General features: G+C 39.9%; 1 protein-coding gene across 1 annotated transcript in view; it reads left to right on the top strand.

The window, feature by feature from the left end:
* The window catches only part of AHRR (aryl hydrocarbon receptor repressor), an 81,028-nt gene that overhangs the window by 31,890 nt on the left and 22,188 nt on the right, over positions 1–26,950 (top strand). Inside the window, exon 4 of the mRNA XM_053966044.1 lies at positions 21,963–22,063. Within this exon, the coding sequence (XP_053822019.1) occupies positions 21,963–22,063 (101 nt within the window). The remainder of the gene's footprint in view (positions 1–21,962; positions 22,064–26,950) is intronic.

Genomic DNA, 26,950 nt, shown 5'->3' with positions numbered 1-26,950 from the left:
CATTCATTGTCAGAGTGGGCAACAGGTAAGGTTATTCCTGTGGCTGTGTTGAACTGGTGTATTCAAATTGTGCCAATATTTGGAGTGTTTGGCCAAAAATGGACTGTTCATGAAAGAACCATTTTTCACTCTCTTCTGCTCTCTAATTTTACCATCTTTTTAGCAATACAGCAACCGAAAAAAGGAAAATCTGTTCTTCTGCATAAGTGGTTTATAAGCAAATCATTTAAGGAAGACCTACTGTCTGCAAATCATTGTCTAATCAAGTGCTAAAATACTACATCAGTGAAATTTTAGTAGAGGTGACCTTAAGCAGGATAGCTGCATTCATCCATCCCTGAGATCTGGCAGGACTTCTTTCTAGAGAACCCACTGCAAATTGAATTCCCTCCACACTACCCATTTTCAAACATTATTTTGACTAGATTTTTGAATATATTTAATTACCAGGGAGACCATTTTATTGGGACATATTGCTTATACTAATGGGTCAATATTTTCTCTTCCCCTTGTTTCCTGGGAACACCATTCATTCCATGTGACAAATAACTGAGGCTGTTATGTACTACAGGTCCTCTTGCATAACCTGGAGATCTCTCTGTCCTTTGCCGACTCTTGGAGGAGAACTGCATCTGCTCTTGCTGTCTTGTTGTAACAGTGTGGACCTCCTCCTGGCTAGCTTTCTCTTTAGTTTCCTGCAAACAAGATGGATTTTCTAGGACCAGTGTTGATTTACAAGGAGGATTTACTTCAGAATGAACCTATACTCAGGAAGAACAAGACAAATTTAAATTGCTTGAATTCCCACAACCTTTGAAGATCAAGGGAACTCATCTGTGCAACACTATGTTCAATGTCATGTTCTGAGACTGGCTCTAAATTCAATACTTTTTTTTTTTTTAGTAATGGCAAATGAAGGATCTTAGTTCCAGTTACAAATAAGTTTCAGATATTTCCTGGTGCTCCTCGGTGCTTGTGTCATGCGCTGTGGGTTGTTTATATTACCAGAGCTATTACAAACTCAGAGCTGTTAGACTGATTAAGTCACCTGCATAAGAAAGACTGGACTATATGGATTTTATGCTGTCCTTGGGAAACACACCATCATTCTTCTTGCAGAATTTCCTCTTGTAATTCTGGATCTGTGTCTCATACAACTTTTCTATTGCTGGATGCCATCCAAATGAACATCCCTGCAGGCTTCAATGTTTCTCTTGCTATTATCAAGACTGATTAGAAAAACCTGAGAGCTGGAAATGACAAGTGACATGAGGGGAATCTTTGTTAGATTTCTCCTGAGGGTATTTGGCACTGGAAGAGTTCCACTGTTTCTACCGACAATTGAAGTACACTCAGGACCAGCCACACACACAATGCCTGATTTTATAGGTGTTCCCACAAACCACAGCTTCTACATTGTTCCAATGCTAGGGGAAGTCCCCAGAATACTGTAAGCCATTGAGTGTGGGTCTTCACCTTTCTCCAGCTTGCTCAGTCATTCTTAACCATTTTGATTTGGTAGGCTTTTGTGCTCAGTGCATTTGCTTAACTCACACCGTGCATCTCATGTCTCATAGATGTAAATGAATGTGGCAAGGATGTGTAACTCAATGTGGTAAATGCAAGTGGCAAGGAAAAATCTGTGTCCATCTAATCCAGGAGACTGATATACACACTGTCTTTTGTAGTCATTGGTGTGCATCCTCCTTGTGCACTGTGGTTGCTTAATCCCTGCTCTGCAGCTAAGGCCCTTCTTGGCCCAGCCTGGTACCAGCTGTTGAAATACTCTCAGTTCTGCATGGCTCAGATTCCATTATCCTGAACTACAAGTAATGGACTTTCATTGATCTAATTCTCTTGAGTTAAATTATGTTGAGGTCTTGGAGACTGAGGAAAAACTTGGACTTTAGTTCCACTGTAAACCATGTTTTCCTTGGATATGGAAACAAGACTGGTTTTCATCACAAGAAAAATGGCATTTTTACTTCAGAACTTGCTAGCAATTTCAGTGACTGTAGAAGATACTAGCAATAGTTTTGTCCTTATCAATTATGCAACGGATGGGAAGGAAAGCATTCCCCCAGGCATAAACTTTGGCTTGGTTTACACTTGTTCTCAGCTTCATGAGCAATTACCATCTCTGAGAGGAAGCATGTATTTTTACTGTCAAGAAAATGATTTACTTTGTTTCTCATTTTAAATACAGATATGTTTTAAAGGAAAGACAATGCCTCTTATCCAACAGAACACTGAAGTTCATTTGGCATATTGTAATTGCATAAGACTTTGAAGACAAAGAAGACAAATAGTTTTCAGCTAGTGAATAGTGTGGGAGATTGTCCTTCTAGCTTCCCTTCTCACTTTCCTGCAGCTGACTTTAGGGCTACAGCACAGAGTAAAGCTCTGCAGAGAACTCTGATACAATGCAGATCACAAAATCACAGAATCATTTCATTTGGAAAAGACCTCCAAGGTCATCCCATAACCTTTGGTGCAGCGTTTGACTGATGACCACCTTGTCAACTAGACCATGGCACTAAGTGCCACATCCAGCTGTTTCTTGAACACCTCCAGGGACTGTAACTCCACCACCTCCCTGGGCAGTCCATTCCAAAATTTAACGACCCTTTAGTGAAGAAGTGAACCACCCTAAGTGCAGCTTAAGACTGTGTCCTCTCATGCTGTCACTGATTGCCTGGGAGAAGAGGCTGACCCACACCTGGCTACACTCTCCTTTCAAGTGGCTATAGAGAGTGATAAGGTTCCCCCTGAGCCATATAAAATACGAGTAGGGGGCTGGTTTCTGAAAAGCTTGCCTCACTTTGCTATGTGATAATCCTACAGTTTGGCTCAATGGATCACTCTGAAGGACTTGTCTTCATCTAATTGTATTTGGTTTAGTGTCTTTTTCATTTCATTTGAAAGAAAATCCCATATGACTAACACAGATAATTATCTTCTCTATCTAATGTAACAGTAACATATTAGTCAGTGCTCTGAAAGTTCCCCACCATGAAATGAAAAGCAAGATTTTTAGATGAGGCACAGCAGGTTTCCCTTTGGAAGTCCAGTTTTAATTTTATTACACTTTTTGGTGCAATACTGTAAGTAATACAACTGACAAATTTGCTAAAGTCTTGACATTGAGTAGAAGCAGAATGCATATCAGCAAACTTAGATGCTCAGTAAGAGAAGTTACAAGCAGACTTCAGAAACTTCTTTTAAAGAAGCTCATCATTACTTTTTTGAAAGTTTGATGCTATACAACAGTCTTGCCAAAGTACGTATCAAATGAACTTACTGTGTCCCTAAAATTCTATTGAAATCCCCTCAATGCATTTCCTCTTTATATCTGCATGGAATATATCAAGTTGAAGGTACATAGGAAGTAAATATTTGTTATAATAAGTAAATGTCCACTATTCCCATTTACCTCTGGACCTGCAATATAAATTGGCTACTTACATATTGGAAACAGCTGAAAGAGTTAAGGGGACTGAAAACAAGCAAAGATCAGAGCTAAATCAAAACACAACATATTTTAAGTTGGTTTTTTTCCTAGTCCATTGACAACTTTATAACCACCTTACTAATTGCATACAGGCAAAACATCTATTCCCCTGACTATTTCAATATCTGTGCAGAAAATGCTATCTTCTTATCTTCTGTATGTTGGTATTATGTTGTATATCAGTGTCAGTGAAAACCTGTCACAAACCCTCTATATTTTGTTCCAAATAATTTATCAAACCAGTGTTGTGCCATCAAATGACCCCTACAAAACTTGTACGGGAAAATGGCACAATAAATAATGCTTTATGAAAGCATTTCTTGAGAGGATAAATAATTCAGCCTTAATAATGTATCTTGAGCTGGTGAATGTAAGGATTTATGTGGAGAATATTCTAATATGTAATTAAAAGGACCATAACAGTACACGGAGAAAAATGAAATTGCATTTCTTCTTTCCATGCTTTTTCTACACTGCATCTACACTGCGGCATATAGGAAAAGGCTGTATATCTCACAGCAAGTAATATTTGTAAGAGGAAATTAGCAATGTTTGAAATTAATAATTCTTAGAGGTGCAGTCATGCCAGGTGCAGAATGCTCTCAAATTACGATGGGTTATAGAGGTTTTCATTGCTTTCAGCACTTCTTCAGGACCACCAGAACTGTATTAAACCCTAGCAATGCAGTTCTGTATGTCCCCCTAAGGGAAGAGTTCTTTCTTCTGAGCCAAACATTCTCAGTAACACGTCAGAGAGTCTGAAGGTATTGCACATTGCAACATACATGCTTCATTTTTATTGATGCTAGCAAGCACTTTAGAAATTTTTAATAAGTCTGGCAGTAAGTGCCGTATCATTTCAGGGCAGTGATGCACCCTACATTTGTTGCTGCCAACATATGGTTAGGAAAGCAGAGACAATGTCAATTTGAAGGTTACTTTGCCATCATACCTTAAAAGTATCATGGTAGTAGCCGATACTATCTTTGAAACCAGTAGGGTGGCTGAGATTGTCACCCCTGTAAGCATGAGCTGGGAGGAGAGGTCAGTTTCTGGACAGAAAATGTACCCCTTGCAGCAACACTTAGTGCAGAGACACTGAGTTCCAAGAGGTCATTTGGAAAGGAGGAATTTATTTATCTTGTCTTTATCTAGTCAAGTCAAGTCCCAATCTCCACACAGGGGTCAGCTTGCTTACTTTAGATATTGTAGCTTCAGCAGATATTCTGTCTTCTGACTCTCTGAAGATTATGTTCAACTAGTGCGGTTTTTCCAGCCAGAGAAAAGCTGCAAACTGCAGTGTTGTGCCTCTTCATCACTCTCTTGCCAAGTGCCAATACAACAGCATGTGAAAAACTTGCTGGGGAAGACTTTCAAGCTGTAGATTCTTGTGCCCTGAGCTGCCTGTATTGGAGACTGGGAAATGTAACAGAAAGTTTCCAAGCAAAGAGGACATTGAGAAACTTAATCTCCTTTCCACTGAGGCAATTTGCCAGGAAAGACCTACTGTAGGCAAAATTTGGGCAAAAATCCTCTTCTCAGAAAACAACAAGTTTGGTTGGGGAGGAAACATAAAGACAACTGGTCATGTCCTTAATTTCTTACTATGTTTTGCTTAACCTTGGCATTAGTGGAGTAATACAAGCCAGGCTTTCAAAATCTGGCCCAGTGTTTCAAAAACACATTGCCTGAAATTAAATGTATTTTTCAGAGTCATAACAAAAATGCCATTGAAAAGGTTAAAGCCTGGGAGGTGTGAAGTCACACCATCACCACACCAATAATTTGGTTAGAGAATATTTTGTGCTAGTTAAAACGGGGACCAACTGACCATATTATAGCCAGATTAGCAGTGGTGAAGGCTGCTGGAGGGAATGAACATTCAAAAGTTAACTTAGATCTATATGGAGATAATGTGATACATATGAACAATTTGGGGGACTTTATTAGGGTACTTTCATGTTAAGTTTTAATTAAATCTGCCAGTTTTCAGTTTTCTTTTCTCTTTTTATTTTTATTGTATAACTTGGTGACTTCCCTTCCACCTCTTTTCCTCTGGCAGCCTTTTTAGTGATAATCCACCTAACTTCTTGTTAAATCTTCTCTTTTGCATCTTCCTCTTCTGTAGATTTTCTTGTTTTCTCCATATAGGTTTTTTTGCCCTTGTCTTTTCGCATCTTTGCTACAACATTCTCCCTTTTTTTTCTATATTCCTTGCTCCGCTCCTAAAAATTTTGGTTACATCTGCTATCTGCCATTCCAGAACTGGATCTGCATCCCTCCTCTCCAGTAACTGACTTTAGTGGGAAAGCAATGATGTCCTTTTTTTTTTTTTTTTTCCCAGCAAGACATTGTTTTAGTCTCCTATTGGGTGAAAGCAGGACCAGGCAAACCTCTTTTCCATTCTCCACCATGAGGGCCTTTTGCCCTAAGAGATCTGGGTGTGGTGAGCTCAGATAGCCTGCTGATGCTTTCATTGCATGGGCCACAGGGAGGGGATGTACCTTCCATTCCCTCCCCTACAAAGAGCCCTACCACAGCGTCAAGATGATGAGAATCACTGAAGCAGAGGGATGAGCCTTAGGGCGGGAGGGGGGAATAAATAATGGCTTGTTGTCAACCCTCCCTTCTGCATTAGGCTGCCAGATGATTGCTTATTCCTTGCTCCCACCCACACGCTTCATGCCACTACCAGCATTTTTGGTCCTTTGTGGCTGAGGTTGTGGGCTAGTCAGCTGATGAGTCAGCTCCTGTAACCAGTGCTTTTCCAGCTCCACATGGCAGGGATAGCTTGGGCGGAAGAGTTTCAGCCAGCACTATCTGCGTGGAAGATGGGGACTGCTTGGGCATGTTAATTGACTTATTTCTAATTTCACCATTCTGCAAATAAAGGGCAGGTTTCCAGGGATGTGCAATTAATCTCCTCTTGCCTTTGCATATGCTCTGATGAAGGAAATTTTGAAGCTACACCCTGTATACCATCTGTTAGTACGGGAGCGTGGAGTGAGTGGGAAATTCAAACTTTGAATAGGCCAGGAAATTCAAAGTTTTGTTCCCACAGCAATTAGCTGCATGTTGGTCTCAGATGGTACCGTAGCTCATCGGGTTAATGTACAAAACGAATCTTGCGCCACGGCTGAGTTCCCGCACCACAGCTGCACTTGGCACCGGGACCGAGTGGGAGAAGAGAGGATCAGAGCTTCGAAATACCTTTGTGCCTCCTCAATGCTGGGCAGGCCTGGGCCTCTTTAGTGCTTCCCAGGGGTCAGAACACCCTCCGGGAGTGGCACATGCAGCCTCTCGCAGCTCATGTCAACTGGGGAACATCTGGCCAATGGAAAATACATCAGGCAGAAGAATGTTCCAGCTGCCCCGTTCCCAGCCTGCCCCATCCTGCCTTGACTCCATCAACTCCCGGCTCTGTTGCCGTGGCTGGAGCGCTATTGTTAGGTACTCCAGCTTCTCCCCTCATTCTCCACATCAGGCAGAGGCTATGCTGTGCTAGGACAGGCTCATGTGGAAGGCTCAGCCACAGCTAGTGGGAAAATAACTCAACAATTGATTTTAAACTAACTTCTGCAGCTGCAGTATTTGCTGTCCTTCTCGATCTGCCTAGTACAAACATATTTCCAGGCATCCTGCAGTGGTTCTGACCAAGATAAAACTTAATTTACATTGCAGTAGCAAAGCGCTCTTTTCCTCCTCTTCCAGGCAAAATCTGGCCATTTTCAAGTATGTACAGTATGTTTGGGCAGAAGGAAGAGGGTGAGGGTAGAAGCTATTTTGTGAGTAAGCTTGCTGTAATTTTTATAACCGAGTTATTCAGGAAGCCTTAGGTTTGAGTCTAATAACTAATTAACTTTAAGTAATTTGTCACAGTACTTAAACCTATTTCTAATGAAAGAATATCTCTTAGTAACTATTTAAAGTCAATTTATTAATTGAAAATGATTTATGGTACACTAATCTGAAATGGTTTGATTTTGGATTATTAGTTGGGGTATCAGTGAACTCTATTACATTTCTCTGGATAATTTTCAGATTAAACAAAATCCTCCACAAAAATTAATTTCTCTGTATAATTTTCAGATTAAATAAAGTGCTCCACAAAAGAACTAAAAAAAAAAAAAAATATATATATATAGGCAGATTTGCAGCTAATCTAAATTACTGGATGCATGTTCTCTTCTATGTACAGATCTTTCAACTATCAGGTGCAAGATATTAGGAGCCTTGGAGGGAGTGAGGAAAGCTTGCAATTATTATTTGGAAGTTGGCATATGAGAAGTCATTGTTTATCCTGATTTCACTATACTAAATTACTGACTAGTTCTTCCTCTAGAATTGCAGATCCAGTGGGACTTAGACACATGTGTTAGCTGCCTGCTTGCATCTCCTTAGAAAATGGAGCAATTGACCACACTGTCTTTGAGTAGGAGAGGTCATATTCTTGAAAAAAGATTAGAGATATTTTACTTTCATATAATAGGGGTTATAAAAAGGACTCTCGGAAAGGCAAGAAGTGCCTCTGTGGCCAGACTGGCATGCAGAACAGAGCTGAGCAACAGAATTCTAGCAGCTGTTTACCCTCAAATGCCCATACATCAAGTCATTCCTTCAGTTAGCAATGATTTCTTTGCCAACTGCCTCCAGAAGAACAGTGTAATTTGTTTGTATAGGTAAGGTAGCCCAGCAGCATTCTCACGTAACTCTTTCCATAGCTAGAAAGGAAAAATTGCCATGTTAATTAAATACTTGCATTAGTATCCAGTGCTCTTTTTCTCTAGATAAACTTTTTGTGCTTTAGCCAAAGTTCATAAACAAGGACAAAGTCTGTTTAGGCAAGAGTTGATCCTGTATATTTTTCATTTCCATGGGAAGTTGTTGCAGTGATAAGTGAATGGGCACAAATCAGTAACATAAGACTAAAGGTAACATCTTCAGTAGTCTCAGAACTCTTTGAAAGTGTGACTTATCTTCAAAAATGCCTGCAGCTTTGTCTGCCCTAGTACTGTTAGAGGTCACTCTAGAGGCTGTCAACACCCTCCCTTTATAGACTGGTGTCTCTGTCTCACCACCTGCACCAACATTTTGACTGAGCTGAGAAGCTGCAGTGATGCTCAGCACCTGAGGTTAAGCCTGCCTCTATGATGTGAGTGCACCGAGCTCTGACAGTGAGGTCCACCAGCAGTAAAGCCACAATTCTCTGTCCAGCTTCCAACCTAATTCCTCTCCATAAATATAGGCCACACCTGGAGCAGAGATAAGGCCAATTTTGGAGTGTCATTAATTTCATATCAAAGCTGGTCTGGGATGTCATTTGTGTCAATGCAGAGGAGAGGGGGCCTCTCCCACTGCTGGGTGAAGATACACACCAAGGTCAAGCCTAAAGTGTAAAAAGCCCTTGTTTTGGATGAAGCCAAGGGTATTTAATAGCCTGTGGGTGCATCTCCAGAATCCCTGAAACTGTCTGTGGCATGTACGGGCACACCTCAACAAGCTTTCACCTGTTTAGTGTGTCTAATAATAGCAATGAACTTGCAGGACAGTGCAAGCTGCATCCCACACTGTGAGTCCTCAACAGGCTTAGTGCTGTGCCCTCATTCCTATTGTTACTTTATTTAAGCTGGATTATAAAGCTGGTTTGGGCGAGCCTGTTTGTGCTGCCATTAAATGAAATGTGTCTGCACAGTAATCCTCACAAAATATCAATAAGCATTATAGCCATCATAAATTTTTTTAATTGTAGGCTTCAGTGTAATTTAACAGCTTTTGAAAACTTTATTTCAGGTAATTAGTGCAAACAATTAATGATGAAACAACAACAGTTGCTTTCATAGCGTTAACTGCTTGTGAAAATAGGCCAAACCCCCCATTCTTTGGGTAGAGTTGACTTATCATAAGAGGAAAAATATTTTTAACTTTTTTCTTTAAATTCCCCACTGCCTCTTATCACCCAGCTATCACCTGCAAGGCATGTCCATACAACAGATCACTGTATTGCTACTGGTAACTATATCAGTGTATATTGGTAGTTTGTGCGATACTTGGCTAAAATAGACTTTTCTGACCTAGGAACAAGCTCTGACTAGAACTTGTTGTAATTTCATAGTATTCCTTCAGAGTCAATTCATAAGCCTGTTTCCTGGTTTACTATTTCCATATTGTTGTGTTTCTAACAGTGCGGCAGGGCAATGTTTAATTCAGAGCAATCATATTTGTTGGTTATTGAATCTAATGTTTGTTTGACTGTTTACCATGACTTTTAAATGTCTTAATTAGCATAGTTCACAGTAGCACCTGTTTGACGACAATGGACCTTTAAGACAATACAAAGGAAGAGGCTAACTAAATATTTGCCAAAGGTGCCAGTATCATTTGAAAGAACTGTAGAGCTATTTAGCTTCAGTTTTATTTAATTCTACTCAGGCAACAACATTCCTTCCACATAAAACTCTAAGCTATATGTTTCTTCCCCAATCAAACTGAAATAAAACAGTCCCACAGCATATTTAGGGGAATCCCATATGATAATACATGTGTGTGTGCCTTATATTTTTGAGGGCTGAAAGGATGTGCTGCCTCTTTAAAGAGCTTCCGTGAACCTGCATTGTAGTAAGCTCTGGTAGGCGAGGGGTTGCGTGACTGCAGCAGACTCATTTGTGACCTCAGAAAAGTGGTTATGAAAGTGATCTCTTGATCAGAGGAATAGAGCTCTGCTGCCTGCCAGACCAGCAAGGCAGAAATGAGCCTCCTCCCTGCAAATCTGCCTCGGCAGGAGAAAAAGTGTTCCTTTTTTGGATGCAGCATAGTGATTCCTCTGAAAAATTCTTGGGCTTAAAACAAAGTGTGCTCTAGAGTATACACTGCCTCCAGTTAAATTTCACATTTTTAAAAAACATGCAAGATCATCTTTGCTTTTTGCAATTTGTAGTTTTCACTTTCTTCCTCTAACCTACTCCTATTTTCCTTAGCGTAGAGCTAGTAAGTCTTGTTTTGGTGGTTATTGGACTGACTCTGGCAGTAAGCCACAGTGTATATCCAGTGGAGATCATACTGTAACTGCTGAAAATGCAATAGAAACAAATGTTTATGTCACATGATGAGTATAAAACAGATCTGATGAATCAGTAGGTTTTTCATCCAGAGACCTGAGTTAGAATAAGAAGCACTAGAAGTAATTTATGTACCTTAGTTCTCCTTATACACACTATTCACCTGGCATTGATCACTCAGTGAAAGCCGCAATTGGCAATTACTGCCTAGAAAGTTGAAGGCATAATCCTATATGTTTCATGAATGAGATACAAGATTCCCGTCCTTATCCCGTAAGGAATACTCGTTATTTCTTTGGTAGCTTGCTATGAGTCAAGGCAGCAAGCACCTTTGTAGGAGTCAGACTTGCCTGTTCAAGTCAATGACACATACAGAAGAGCTGAAACTGGAGAAAAGGTTATATTTTATTAGCTAGGACTTTGTTTCTGAAATACAGAACATTGGTTTTCCTTATCTTCAAATGGGACAAGTCTGATAAGAACTCTGTGCCTGCCTTTTAAGTTTATCACTATATCTAAGTATTCTCTGGTTTTAAAAATTGAAAAGCAAATGAAAGCAGGGAGAAAATTTGCAATCTTAGAGCCTTTAAATGTCACCTTTCCTGCCTTTTATAGCGACAGAATTTTTTATTACGTTCAGAAAATTTGAAGGTCCTAATTCTGGCTGTTGACCTAGGGACCATGGCACTTTTAAGAAACTTAATTTCTCTGGTGCTGAAAGGGAAAGAAAATGTAAGCTCACTACTGGTCTGTTTAGGGTCTTTGGCATCTGCTTGGGATCTTTTTCTGAGTACGGAACACGGCTGTCAGGAAAAGCAAAGCAAAACCTTTGTGAGGAAGTGAAAAAGAAAGGTTATTGTAGTAATTGAATACATCATGTGCATGCATTTTATACTTCTGCAGAAGGTTCCTGTTCTGAAAAGGATTTTATTTTTGGACAAACCATGGTGTCTTCTCTGCAGGCCCTCTGTCTTACGAGGGATTCCAGGTGGGGACAACATCCATCTGTTTGGGTAGCTTTGCAGGACTAGTTTTTGTATGCATACATTAAAATATTAGTGTGGATAAAAACACATTTAAGAGATCCAGGGATTGTAACATTATGAGTTTAGGCTTCTGGCAGTTCTGTTGTCAGATAGTTCTTAATTTTGAGCTTTTCGGTAAGATTGTCATGCTACTGGTTTTCTTCATCATTCCAAAAGGTGCTGGAATACAGCTCAGTGTTTCAAAACTGGCCTGGAAAGAGATTCTGAAATAATTTAAAAAAAAAAACTTTCAGATAATGTCCTTGATGTTTCACTTGCCCTTATCTTGTCCCAGCATGTGTTTTTACTTCCTGAATTAGAAAATCCCAAGCTTAAGGACCTCCTCTCAGGCATATTTTTCCCACAGCACATTGGGTGCATTTAACTTTTCAAGGCTTCATGCAGTTCATGTCATGGTGGCAACCTCCACGGGCAGCAGAAACGGCCAAGCAGAGCAGCTCTGCCACAGAAAGAGAGCACCGTGTTCTGTGAGGCGTGTGTGTCTGTCTGTTGCTGTGCAGCAGTGTGCTGTGGTATCCAGCTGATTTAAAGGTGGAGATTCCCATATTTCCTCTGTCAAGCGTGTTTGCTTCTTTAAAGTACGCTGGAAAGCGAATGTGTCTTTGCCTTTAATATTGGACACAGTAAGGCTGCTATATAAAGCAGATATTAAAGAATTGTTCTTATGATATTCCTGACTCTAAAACTGTTGGATCCAGATTTGGTTTTCTGGGTAACACATGCACATCCTGTGCACTAAGGTCTCAGTGTGAATATTTTAGATGCAATGTTTATTTCATCTTAAAGGTTTCCTTTATCCTCTCCAGATCGTGTGCATTGGCTATTTTTAAACAGTCCCTTGGATGATATACTGATCTATTGACACATGCTTTTTCAACTCTCTTCTAAGAGATACTGCTTAAATTCCTCTTGGAACCATCAAGTGTGAATTTAGCCTGTGTCTTTCCATGCAGAATGGTGCAACGAAAATTTTAAAGGCACAAGAAATTGAGGAGTGGAAGATCAGGAGACAGTCTGTTTGAATCATAGTCCTGGAAAAGAGGTTATCAAATCCAAAAAGGCTAGCAAAGATCATGTAAATCTCACATAAGTTAGTCATTGTCAGATTGCTCTAATCAAGAAGGGGGAGAGATGCTTTCTATGCATTTTCCCAGTTTCATTTATTTTCATGCTTGATCTTTGATTTGAGTTTGTCCTTCAGTGATTGATTACTAAATGTTCTAAACTATATACCAAAATTGGAGAGGGTAAAATGATGCACATCTTCTGTAGCCAATAGAGACAAAAAATGTTCTGTTATTCTCAAGGTAAATCTGTTATCAAGACTTTATTGCATTTCTTCTGTAAAATGCAATTCTTACAATCGCCTTTCCAAAAGCGGGAAAAATTCCAGTAGACTTCAATTGCTTACTTATGAACACACATAGTTTTCCTCTTAGCTGTCTTTTCAGTAAAAATGGATTTGGTCTCATTATTTATGTTTCTGAAAAATATTTCAGACTCAAGTTTAGTTCAATAGGCTTTTTACCACTAAAGGTTTTTTGTTGTTTTTGGATGCAATGATTAGTCACAAGCTGCTCTTTTATCATATGCTTAAATTTAGTCACATACAGGCTTTCTCATAAGGTTCTGATTTTTCTTATTGTCACTTCTGTGATATACTTTGTTTCACGTCACAGATGCTGCTGTTGTGCATCTGTTGTTTATTTTCTGTCTGCAACAAATTTTGTGGACAAGGCCATGGCATTGCAGTGAGAATATAACAACATAAGAGATGCACTACTGTGCCACACCCGTGGTCCATCGAGTCTGGCATTCTCATCTTCAAAACTGCTGTCTTTTATCCACTTTAAAGCATTCTTGTGCTGGTGTTACAGGGCATTTGACAGTCCTCATATTGTGGGGTTGGGCAAACAGCAGTTCTGCATTCAGTTTATCCACTGCCCTTATAATTTTGTAAACCTCTGTTGTATTTCCCCTGGCCCTTCTCAGTAAAAGTCCTGTGACTTTTAACCATTTTAGCCTTTCCTCAAAGGGCAACTGCCTCTGCTGTGGACATCAGTATCCACTGATATATTATTTTTATCAGGAGAATAAATCCTGAAAAAATGGTCTAATGACAACAGAATAGTATGTTTGATATGTCCATATCAAACAAGGACAACATTCTTGGGCCACAGAGAGAGAAAACACCAGGAATTCAGAGGATATACAGAACCCATTTTTTAAAATATATCTGTACAAGGGAAAAGATGAACAGTTATTCAGACAAGAAGCTGTTATGATGGATATTTGGAAGAATAGGGAAACGCTTCAAGTATTTTTGATAGGTGAGGTGCTCCACAGATCCTAGAATCAATGTGTCCTGATGTGCTGCTCCTCTGAATATGTATAAAGATCATGATCAGTGGGATTTGCTGAGATCCCACTCAAGCAACCAGGAAGTAACAGGTCAGAACACACTGCAATACAGTTAAGGCTAATTGTGGATCAGTTTGGTGAAGTCACAAATGAAAATATTAAACTACATTCATTGTACATTCTGAGGTCCTTAACTCTGGAACTAAGCAATGTTAAGCAGACTTTCTAAATACAGAAGAGTTCTCTGAAATTTTTTTCTACTCTAAACTTAGGCTGGATATCATGATTCTGATGAACAGACATGTAATTTAAAAACTTAAAGGTGCAAGGAAGAAGTGTTGGAATCATCTTAACTTTTTGTCTGTGATGTGGGTATTGATTTGAAACTGGAATAAATAGTCTGCAGATTTCTTACTCAAGGTTGATGATAAATCAGGCTTGCAATCCATTTTGTGGTTCGAGAGAATAACCCATTTTTACTTATCTTTTATGTGTTTATTCAGAAGGGTGTGCAAGCAAATATTCAGACAAGCTAACGTATTAAAGCTTAATTAAAGAATGGAATAGTACACAGATAAAATTAAGGCCCCAGGACTGAACCTATAAATCAATAAGTTTCCGTGATCAAATCATCATATTTAATGTAGTAGAAAATAAAATGGAATTGTGAAGACAAACAGGAAGACTGTTACTTGGAATAAGTCTTATACCCTGGTATAATTTCAGAGGACTACATGTCTTCAGCAGTCTTGTAGCCAATATAGTCTACCAGACCAACTGATAGCTCAAATATTTTCTCACAGTGATGCAAACAGATCTCTAAAATATCTCCTTTGCCAAGGCACAATGTGGGGCTGTCTGTTGGGGAGATCATCTGTTGAGTCATATGAAGAAAGAAAGGTTGCAACAGTAAGCTACAGAGAAGAAATGTGTTTTCTAGACAGGTTCTTTTGAGTCTATTGTTTGTATAGTTAGCACAAAATTTGTTTTACATGGAGCTTTTCTTTGGATCTGTGATCCCTCAGAAATTATGGGATGGGGAGAAGGTATAGTCCCAGGCTACATTTAAACTTGATGTACAAGTGTGATTTCTTATGAGATACAGAAAACCAGCAAAAAACAGAAGAAGAGTTAATAATTATTCTACATATTCTCCATATAGATACACTTTTTATAAAAGCCACTTCACTATTCTCAGCATTTCTTAAATTATTCTACACATTTGCAAACAAATAATTGTGGGCACAGGAAGAATTTACCCTAATGCTCATTCACCTAAAACATTAAGGAACTCCTTATCTTACAAAATCAATCCTGTTTTTAATTAAATAATGAAAGTTTTCCTGGAGGGAATGAGAAATGTCCATTACTGGGAATACTCAAAAACTCTGAGGAACCTGCTTAAGTGAAGTTATCTCTGTTCTGAGCAGGGTGAGGTAGACCAGATGACCTTCAAATGTCCCATCCCTACAGCTTCCTAAGTTTTTGTGATTCCCTATCCTGTCTCAGTTAACAGACCTGGGTTCCCTACAGGTGAACCACTTTCCTAAAGCTTCACAGAACTCCTTGCACTGCAGCACAACTGAACATTTGCAAGCAATTCTTTTCAGCTTCTCAGCTTGCCTCATGTAAACTTTATTTCCCAAAGGTACACAGATCTCTTTTTCACATGCAAGAAAAAAAAATACCCTGACTTAGTCACCTCTGTAAGAAGTCCTCAGTTTGTGTTTCTTCTTTCACCTGCACCTGGATTCTAATGCTGCCTTTTTGCTGGACTACTCAGTACTGCCTGCCCTGGCATCACACCAGGTCCATCCCCCAAGGACTCTGTCGATCATGAATCCCAACCCCAAACTGATTCGGTTCCCGACACAACCTTGCTCGACAGTTAGATCATCAGGGAAAAGATAAGACTGACGGGTTTTAGAGGGCAGAGTGAAGAAGATGGCGGATTTTTTTTTCTGGGAATTGTAAGAAAGCACACCAGGACTTCCCCAAGGCAAGAGGCTCATCCTTTTCCATTTTTTTGCCTGCTGGAAACCTTGTCTGAGATTTCATCCTTAATAGATTGACATATCACCACTACATTTTCTAATGAGCCAGATCTCTCAGAGCTGATGTTTGCAGAGAAACTAAAGGAAGTTTTCCCCCTATATTTCTGTAGAAATAATTCCCACATGTACTTTTACACACACACACGGAGCACTGGCAGCTGGATCACTGTTTTAGAAAGTTTATCTGATCTGCAATAATTTCTAAAAACACAAAACCCTCCAGTGGAAATATAGTGAAACCGACCGTATTGACGATCGCTCCAGCAGGGTATTTTACTGTTTGTGAAGGGATTTGACTTCGGGGAAACACTCTTCACCCTTCGCACAGCGGGCTCTCTCCCTTCTCCCTGCTGCACGAGAGTTATTTTTCTGATCCTTTACTCTAAGCTCCTTTGCTTTTTTTAGGCAACTTCCAGATATCTGATACAGTATATAATGAGGAATTAGGTTCCATTACACCAAGGCTTAACCTTCTCGAAAAGCATTCAGCGCTTGCCAGGAGTCATCAATATTTAACAGCTGTTGTTATTATGAAATACTTCATAGGGTAATGTGGCTCGTCTGCTCGCACGCAAGGGTTTGAACGGCGGCCAGGCCGCTGTCAGAGCCGCCGGGAGATTGACAGGCGGCGAGGCTTGCGTGACAGCGGGGCCGGGGTTAGTCAGCACTCTGCCTCCTCCGCAGCGGGGACTTCTCCTCCCCCTCGCCTGCCTTCAAAAGGGCTCTCCGGACGCGGTGGGACACCGGCTGGGGGCTCAGGGGGGCGAGCTGGCCCCACCAGCCCCGGGGAGAGGAGGGCAGCCCGGCGGTGGCATCTCTTTGATGCCCCTCTCGCACGGGGGGAAATGGATGAGGCTCGCTGGGAAAGGGGAACAGTGGTTCTGGAAGAAAGAGCGGATGGGATCTGGAAAGCAAAAGGGTTCGGTTTGTACCTTAAATAAATGTCATGCTGTACTCGAGAAACTTCAAAGGGAAGTCAGATTTCAAAGCATCTCTTAAGAAGAAGCAGACTGAGAAAACCGCTAAGTTGAGAAGCAAAACTCTGCATTACTGCTAGCTTAATTTCATCTGGTGTTCTGGTAGCCTTCGCAACAGGACCAAGCACCGTACAGCTTTTATTCAGCTTTTATGCATTTTGGTGCTGATTTCTTTCCCAAAGCATTTGTACTACCTGTGTGTTGTGCAGCCGTCCTTTCCATGTTGTTTGGCCATGTATAACAACAGTTCCTTATGCCGTGTATTTTTTCATTTCAGTGTTCATCTAATGACCCCCATCCTAATTGTCACTCAGTGTTCTCTGTAACACAGCCAGAGGAAACAGACCATTTCAGTTCATGGCTTTAGATTTGTTAAGCAGAATTGCTCATACTGAGTGTTTCCGAGTCGATTTGTTTTGTTTTCTTAGTATTCAGAGTAACACGCATAGCTGATTGTTCCTGCAGCTAGAAGATCCAGGAAGAGAGACCCCGCTCTCACTTCCTTCCAAGTAACAGTTACCAAACGTAAGGTTTGCATGCTTAAAGCATTGTCACTCAACCTGCACTGTGGATTCGGGTATTTTCATCCACCTCTTTTAAGAAACAACTTATCCCCTGGGCATCATTGGAGAGAACCAGTAGTCCTTGCAGGAGAGCTTGAAACTGATTCACCAGTCTGAATCTGAAGAAAATTGTATGGTCCCCTTCCTACCCTCCAAATGAACCCAGGCAGGGTGCTCAGTTCAGAAGCAGCATCCCTTCACTGATCATTTTTTACCTGTGCTGTTGCTTGATGCAGGCACCTGGGGCACAGTTTGCCCCTATGTAAGTCTGTTACACAGCCTAACTTAGCATCTACTTTTGCTAATTATTTTCTGAAGAATGAAGGCTGTGCAGGATGAGGTACAGAAACACTCCGGAGAATGTAATCCCATGGGTTTAAAAAGTATGGTTTTGTGAGACTCCTGAAATCTCCATCCCTTTGAACTAAAGAGTATCCTGCAATGAATAAATGTTCTGTTATTTCTGGGGCAAAGGGAACGGCTGGTTTCATAATGCTTCTGTAGACTGCGTTAGGCACCTTTTCTTTTCTTTACAATATTCCAGATTTGGTTTTCAAGCCAAGATGTTTGCAAATCACATGAGAACTGGAGGCTTGAAAGAGGTCTCTGGTTTGTACATTGTCCTGGGCAGAGATAGTGCAGCTGTGAAAGGTTCAACAGCACTATCTGAGACCATCCCATAATCATTCAGCCAATCTTATAGTCTCTTCTGTGGATTTCTTTTCTCCATTAATTGTCAATTCTAACTCTACATTATTTTTTTTTGGTTTCCACTCTTTTCACTGCTTTCAGATTAGAAATTGAAAAAATATCCTCAGGTCTTTGACCTGTCTTCCAGGAAATTGCATTGGCCATTTTATTTCTTTTTTTTTTTCTCCCTCCTCTTCTTCCTAGCCCCCTGTCCCCTTGCCCTGTATATTTCCACAGTGTTGTCCTTTGTAGGACCCAGCATTTCCAGACTTGTTGGCTTTTAATGTTGCATGGGATTGCACCATGCACACCAGATCGCATGACCTTGCAAAACTGTCAGCCCTGGTGCATGTATCTCTGGTATTTATCATTCTATGGTATCAATATGCTCATTCATCTTCTTTGGCAGAACAGCTCCATCTTCTGTTTTGTTTCATGTTCTGGAAGTGCAGGCTCGATACATCGTGCTCAGAAAACAGTCTTGGGTGTTACCACTTCCCATCTTTTGAGTTTGCCAGTTTTGAACCTGGTGGATGAGCTCTCCGTGCTGACCATCAAAAGGGTTGCCTCTCCCACAGAAAGTCTAAAGCTCCATAAAGCTAAAACTCTCTATAATTTCTTTTTTACAGCCAGCAGCATTCATTAGACTGCTTGCAATATCAGCTTTTCTCTTGCTCCATTCTTGATACATGGGAACTCCAGCAGCGTGTTTCCCCCTCAGGTCACTGAGTCATCCTTTGCTGTTTTTTATTTTTCAGCTTTATTTTCAGACAATTTGCTCCTCCCTGCCCACCAGAGACAGTACTCCTGCATTCTTCAAGTTCGCATTTGTTTTCATCATAGGCTTCACTGTTGCTCCAGAGGGACACCATTTTATGAGATGTCTAAGCTTGATCACAGCTGTCTTGGCATCAGGGTCTTTTCTATCAAGCCACCCATCCTAACCAAAACTTGCTGTCCTGTTCTCTCTCATGATTCTTGGTGGTGACAGGGGTATTGTTAAACTCTTCTGTTTTCTTTTCCCTGTTTTTCTGCCTAGTCAGATAACATCTTGCAAGATTCCCTCATCTGCCTGTCATGTCTTGCATTTCCTCCTCCTCCTCATTTCTTTCAGGATCTGTGTGATTTTCTGCCTGTCCTGCTCTGCTTTCTCCAGGTGACAGGCTACCACCAGCAGCTCTCTTCTGAGATATCACTGCATATCCACCCAGCAGTGGGTGGATTAATCAAGTATTTCCAGCGTGGGGAGGCAGAAGGAGAGTGAGCAATGAGTGATGGCTCTGCTGCCTCGGGTGCAAGGAGTAAAGGTTCCCATCTCCGAGGAGCATTCGCTTCTTGGAGCAATGGTGTTATTTGTCTTTCTTTGATGGTGCAGTGGGTCTCCTTGCAGTCAGGCCAGTGAGAAGGGCAGTGTACGAAATGGATGTGTGTGGCCTAACATATGGGTAACTCTAACTGGCAAAATAACATTAGAATGCTTTCCATTTGGAGATGGAATTTATAGTAGCCAGACGAGTTGCAGAACAAACATCTCTTGTGCTTCTGCTGCAGTGTTTGTATGAGCCTGAAGGCTAACAAGCAGGCAGGGAGCTCTGGCCCGCTCAGTTGGATAAAATAATAGTTTCCACTAACGATGAAGTTCGAACGGATGGAATTTTCACAACACCAAATGAGCGCATCAAAGAAATAAACCTTCGTTTCCTCTCACCCCTCCCTGTCTGTCCTTTAACCTGAGCAAAGACCACAAACCACCATGTCAGTAATTACAAAAACATCTTTTTTGAGGAGGGAAACTCTGGAAGAGGCCATTGGAATAGGGGTTGGGCTTTTAAAAATTGTTGTCACAAGATATTTAAAAGACGTGTGGATGTGGCACTTAGGGACATAGTTTAGTGGCAGACTTGGCAGTGCCGGGTTAGTGCTTGGACCTGATGATCAACGAGGTCCTAAATGAGCCTATGATTCTATGTTTGTTCGTATAGACAGGCCTAGCAGAAGGCCTAGCTGATCGGGGGGGAAAAAGCAACCATTTTCTATTAGCTTAAAAGGTACACCAAAATGAAAATGCAGATTTAAGAATCTGTATAGTCTATTCACAGCAGCCTAGGTTACAAGTCTGAATTCTCAAAATTATTTTGGCTGGAAAATATGGGTAGCGATCTGTTTAAAGCAGCTTGGGATTTTCCTGATGTGCTTTCCCATGCCCAGGGGAGGGATTTATTACATCTAATTATACATTTGAGATAATTGCTTTGGGTTAATGACCGACATTATCACTTGCAGCAAATATTTACAATGTAAGCTAAAAACCATCACAAATATTCAGTTGGTGTGGTTATGAGTTGCCATTGTTTATTGTAAAATGCTGATGTATCCTGCAACGGTCCCTTACTAGGCTGTTAAATTGTTAAGGAACTCTTGCATGGGCTCAGGGCTTTTAGAGGCTTGCTGTTTCTCTCCTATTCTTATTCTGGTTTGGTACAAACTATTCCTGCCATATAAACCCTTTTTTGCTGGGGAGGTTTTATTTTTGATCGGTTGGATTGTTGGTGGTGTTTTTTGGGCTTTTTTGCTGTGGGTTTGGCTTTTTTTTTCAGAGGGGTGTTTTTTGTTTTATTAATAATTTCTGGCTGTGGCTGTTCCCACTCCCCTTTGGCTGGAAGGGAAGATGTGTATCAAACATCCCAGATAATATCACTGGGATGCTCTCCTCTCCCATTCTCTCCATGAAAAGGAGAAAAACCAGAAAACTGCATCTCTGTTTGCTACCAGGATCTTTCTCTGGATGTAGGAGTGAAGTTGACTTAATTTTTACTGACCAAGTGATAAAGACACATTCCTGTTGTATTCCCTAAATGATGCTGAAGCCCAATAATCATGTAATGTCAGCCTTCTCCAAAGTTCTTTCATTATCCCCAGAAATGGGGTTGTATTTCAGTGATTTTTCTGTAGTGTGATTCTTTCAGTGATTGATAGGAAGAATTTGAGCATTCAAAGACATTTGAGATCAAGCAATGTGAAGGAAGAGCACTCACCAGCTAAGTTTCCCATGAAAGCTTAATTGGATATAAACTTTTTTCCCCATGATTGGGAAAAATATATGAAATTTTAATCTATAATGAGAAATATTCATTAATTTCATGGAGTAAATGACATGATAAAAACAAACTTTAAAACTCTGTGTAAAAATGAAACAGTTTAAGAACATTCCCTTGAATCTTACAGTTAGGCTGAAACTTGTAGAAATGAACAGGGTAAAGTGAGACAAAAAAAAAATCTGATGTCAAGGAGATCAGCACTGAAAATAAGAAACTTATTCACTCCCTTTTCTTCTGAGTTATATAGACATTTCTCTGTATTGTCATAATACATATTTTTATAAACAAAACAACTTGCTAACTTTCTTTGTTTCTTTCCTGTGGGTTTTGGTTGTTGCTTTATGTAGAGTAGACTAATGGAAAAAATATGTTCAATAAAAAATGTGATAGATATTTCATATAAAAAACATCTGGACTGCAAAATATGTATCAATCTCCAGCACAAGGAGAAAAAAAAAAAGAAAAGAAAGTTGTCAGTAACCAAGATCCAGACCACAAAGACAGTAACTACCAATTAAATTCAATGCATGTTAAATGCCTAAACAACAAGTTTAGTCGTGACCCTAATCGTTATGATTTCTAAATTGATGACAACTCTTTCCAACAGCCATTCAAGAAAAGCACTTTAAGAAGCAAGTTGGCCAAACGATAAAAGAAGACAATATATCTAACAAGACTGCTGTACAAGAAGGTGGACTTCTACTAGAAGTGAGTGAAAAAATGCTGCTCTTTTTCTGGCTGTAATTTATTCACTTTGATGATATATTTGGGCTGATGATTTGTGGCAGCTTTGAACAAACACTCTGTCTTGGTGCAAGTCTTTCAAGAACCACTCGTGAACACTTCTTGCAAGAGCAAGACTGGCAGTCGTGACAGTCACAGTCAGTGCCCATTTGGGCAACTCAACCTTGCACACTTGCTTGCATCCTTGAAATTACCAGTGAACTCCAGTTCACAGTTCTTTTTCACTTTTAGGTTTATTTAACTTGGCCCATATTTTGAGGATGTCAACATGAGCTTTCCTGGTTTCTCATCTGAACTGAGAATATTCTAGGATATTTTAGTTTATCCTACTTCCTCAACTCTGTGTTCTGCACACACACCGTGTCAGCAAAAGTTATCCCTTCTATGTATTTTTATCCCCTTTAGGCTGGCTTTATATTGGCAGAGCAGCATAAAGGGGCCATGCTGTTACTGAGAATTGGATCCATTAATTTTAAGGAAGAATTAATGCTGCTGTGAACTACTGAACCAGCTAGAGCCCAGTGATCCATCCCAGATAGATCTGCATTTCAAACACATGATGTAATAATGTCTTTTATACACTGAGGTCCTTGGAAATTCCTATGTGATTAAGATTACATATGTACAGTTGTTTTGGATAGGATAGTATTCATGGTGTAAAAACTGTGTTTTAATGACAGCCCTGAGATGCATGTAAATGTAAATTAAATACTAGCCTCCAGCAAATAATTGCTGAATACTATTAAATTAAAACCCATTTTAGTATGAGATCCAATACCATAAGTTACTCAAGTCTATGGAATGGAAACTGGCACCCTGCTTTCCTTCCTCTAAGTATTTCAGAAGATTTTAATTTTAGATTTCAAAGCCAGTACTACAGAGGCATCTGATTAGTTACTGCTACTGCCAAAACAAGATGTTTGGCTGTCAGGTGTTATTTTGCAGCCATTTCCATTCTCAATGAATAGGAAATATGGGGTGTACAGTAAATGATAAATATGGTGAGTAGATAAATTTTAATGAGGGTCTCCTATATTTAGTCTACGTTTTGTTGCGTGTACATGATATGCCCACAAGTTATAATAATTGAGTATCCTCAAACAGTATGTGCTGTGAGTACATGGAGAGAACACTGGCACACAATTTGGGGCAGGTTATGAGAGACTGCTATTGCTAAATATGCTCTGCTTACTGCAGGGTAGGCAGGAGTTACATTCCCTCTGAATACAGGAGAGATATTTTATCTGGATCATACTTAAAGTAGATCATTAACTGGATGATTAAGTGCATGTTAATATGAATTTACTTGCCACGCTTCATTTATGGGCACGTCTGCCCTAGAGTAAGAGGGTGAGTTTTCCTCAGGGCTTGTCGGGAATGTTCTCTGAGGACTGAGTTTGGCTCAGGTCCTCATTCAGTGGCTATGGCACATGAAGAAAAGTGGGTTTTTATGTTGTTCAACCAAATTCACCATGTTGGTTAGTAGGAACTGTGGGATTTTAACTAAATATCACATTTCTGATTCCTTCCAAGAAGAAGCAAACCGTGGTTGTTGTTCTTTGTATATTGACTTATGAATCTGACCGCTTTATTTGCTCTCAAAATATATTTTTCAGCTATTGAAAGCCACTTTCCATGTCATGACAACACCTTGCACTGTGCAACCTCTGCTTTATATAATACAAACCAGAATAATCTGAATCACCAAAATATGTGTGAATAATACTGTTCCTGAGTGCAATGTTAATGGAAAATCAGGAACAATTGCTTTTATTTTTTTTCCTAGTGGGTATAGTCACTCTGCTTTATGTATGGAGAGAAATATGGGATAACAAGAACCTAATTACTAGTAAATAGTGTATCTGGAACTCTTGAGTCTTGGAACAACCCAGTATTTCCCCTTTCAACTTGAAAGAAAACAATGGAATTAGGCTTTCTTCAAAATATGTTTAAAATGTTTTATTTCTAAAGGCTTCTGCCACAACATGTGTTTTTTATTTAAGATTTTATGGAGATTTTTTACAGCTATAATCAAATAGCTTTCATCAGCAATAACAGAATAAACAACGATACCAGTTTATCAAAGACTTTTTAGTGGAGCACAGCAGGTATCTAAACAAATAATTTCTTTGGTGGTTTAAGATAATTTCTTCTGGATTAGAGATTTTGCTTGCCATCTTTGTTTCCCTTTGAAGGGAAGATAGACAAGGCTCTAAGAACCAAAGTCTAATTTTATTAAGGTTTTTTTTTTAATATGTCCCATTCTTGCAATCTTTACTGTCCTTTGAGCTTTCACATTCCAACAGTTTGACTGCAGTAATGATTTTTAACTTTGCACTTTCAAAATATTTTCCAAGACAGGTACTTTTGCAACCCCTGTGCCCCATGCCTTCTGGCAGAAAAGGGGCACATTCAGTTTCTGAAGCCTGTTAGTGAATACTTAAGGAACACTGGGCCAAACCCATAACCAGAAAAAGGGGAAAATAAGTTGTATTGGCAGTCAACAAATCCAGATAGAGTTTATGGGGTGATGGGGTGGAGAAACACAATAAAATGGTGACTTGGAAAAATAATGAATCACTGGTGGGTATCTAGGCAATAGCCTTGATTGCAGGATTCATCTCATGGCTGTTAGCCACCTCCTGCTCTTCCCCCAAGCTATGCTGTGCTCGTAATCTTAAGTCCAGACTCAGAGTCTACACTATGATGGAGGTAATTGCCCATCCCAAATGGCTGTGTAACTGTCATGTGCTACACTATTCACTGATCCCTGGAAGAATTAAATGCTTGCTATTAAGGGGGAGGCTCTATATGGACTTGCTTTCTTAATGACACGTAATCAGGCATCACCCCACCATCACCTCCAACACTGCTTCCTGAGTAACCAGCACTTGTGCACTAGGCAGCACCCTGCTAAAATTGTCACTTGGGCTTTATTGACCATTTCACAGTTGCTCCTGCAGTTTTGCTGCTTGACATGGATGAATAATTGATGTTCAAATTTCTGTCTCAACCCTTTGCTGCTAAGGAGGTGCCTTCATGGACTTTCTTTACTTCTCTGTTATGTTTGTTGGTCTTCTATTATGCTCTTGTAGGCTGAAGCATAGGGTTTATGGCATGTCTGTCTCCAGATCTATTGGACATATTTATTTTCAGGTGTGAAAATAGTGTTTTATAACCAAAATGTCACAATAAATATAAAGAAATATGGACAGTGCAGGCTGCTCCTCAACAGATGCTAGTGGAGTAAGGTTGCCTGGTTCTATCATGCTCCCTTCTCAATGATGAATATTGATAAAGTCCAGACATGTCTTTTTTTTGTCATTTCCATGCTCACTGGCAGCTCAGGCTCTTTCAGAGAAGATCCATGTTGTTTTTCAGGATGCTCCAAGCCACACTTTTGTACAGTTCAGAGTCAGATTTCCATGAGTCTTCTACTCTTAAGGTTTCAGGGCACAAGAATCACATTTCTGTGGTTTTTTTCTCATGTTTTTCTTTATGGCTGCATTGAAGATGCCAGTCATTAGACTGTCCTGATACTTCTTATTCAGTCACACAGTACATTCCATTTAATACCTTTATCAAGGACCTGGATAAGGGGATCAAGGGCATCCTTAGTCAGTCTCACAAGACACAAGGTTGGATGGGAGTGTTGGCCTGTTTGAGGGCAGGAAGGTTCCGCAGAGGGATCTGGAGAAGCTTACTACTTATTTAAATTTTTAGACAGAGGCTTTGAGGTACTTGGCATCTTAAATATCTTAAAATCACAATCATATGATCCTCTACTTAAAAAATAAACAAATTACTAACACTTTCAAAACCATGAAATTAGGTTTGATGGTGCAACCATTACAATTCTCCACTGATAGTAATAATCCTAGCTTCATTATATTAGCTACTTAAACAAATAAAGTTGGGTTTTTCAACCTGAGCATACATGTTTTGTAGGCATGCTTTTGTTCCACCACAGCATGCAGAGGAATTTTACTGATTTGAGTTGTAAGTAGCAAAGCTAGCAAGGCACTTCAGGTTATTTACCTTCTGAACCAGCAGCATTTGTGCTTGGTATTGGCTGCTGGTGCAAAGCTACAGCATAATCAGGTAGAGATCCTGTAGTACAGACAACAGGCCCTTTTTCACCCAGACAAGTCCTTTATAGATTATTTCTTAATTCCATATCACAGGTTTGGAAATCCTGGTTCTAATTTGGTAGCTTCCACCAAAGTCAATGAGGTAATTTTTTGACAGCTTTAATACCAAATAGACCCCAGGTCTTCTTAATCAAAACCAATGAAAGTCAAACTTTTAACGCAAGCAAATGATTTAGGATTTGACACAATGTAAGTTGTGTCAAATTATTTAACATTATGTTGCTACCTCAGAAATGGATGCAAATAATAATCTTTTTGGGAGTTACTTTGGAGAGGTGAATGTGCAAATTTTGGCACTGAAATGCATCTCCCAGTGGCCTCTACTAACAGCTTGAACTAGTTTCATTCCAAAGGAGTTGGAAAATGATACATTAGAAAACATCCTATTGGTGCTGTTCTTCACTCTGCATAAGGAAATAACATAGGAAACCCTTTTCCCACTTGGTTTCCTGTCATTTTTTTAAACTTGTTAGTGTAATTCCACTTCCTCCTTCCAAACTGATTTATGTAATCAGTTCTTGATAAAACTGTGCTCTTGAAAAAGGTACTCGGGTTTGAATTTCAGTCTGAGAGCAAGAAATTTTTCCTCTTCCTGTTATTTTTAAACTTAAAATTGCAAATCCAACAAAGTGCATGGAGATTATATGGATCTATGACCCATGGCACAAACTTCAGAAATCAAAAACTGATAGAAAGAGAC

The sequence above is a fragment of the Vidua chalybeata genome, chromosome 1, assembly GCF_026979565.1.
Source record: "Vidua chalybeata isolate OUT-0048 chromosome 1, bVidCha1 merged haplotype, whole genome shotgun sequence".
Lineage (NCBI taxonomy): Eukaryota > Metazoa > Chordata > Aves > Passeriformes > Viduidae > Vidua > Vidua chalybeata.
Note: the sequence above shows the minus strand (reverse complement) of the source record. Positions and strands in the feature narration are given on the sequence as shown.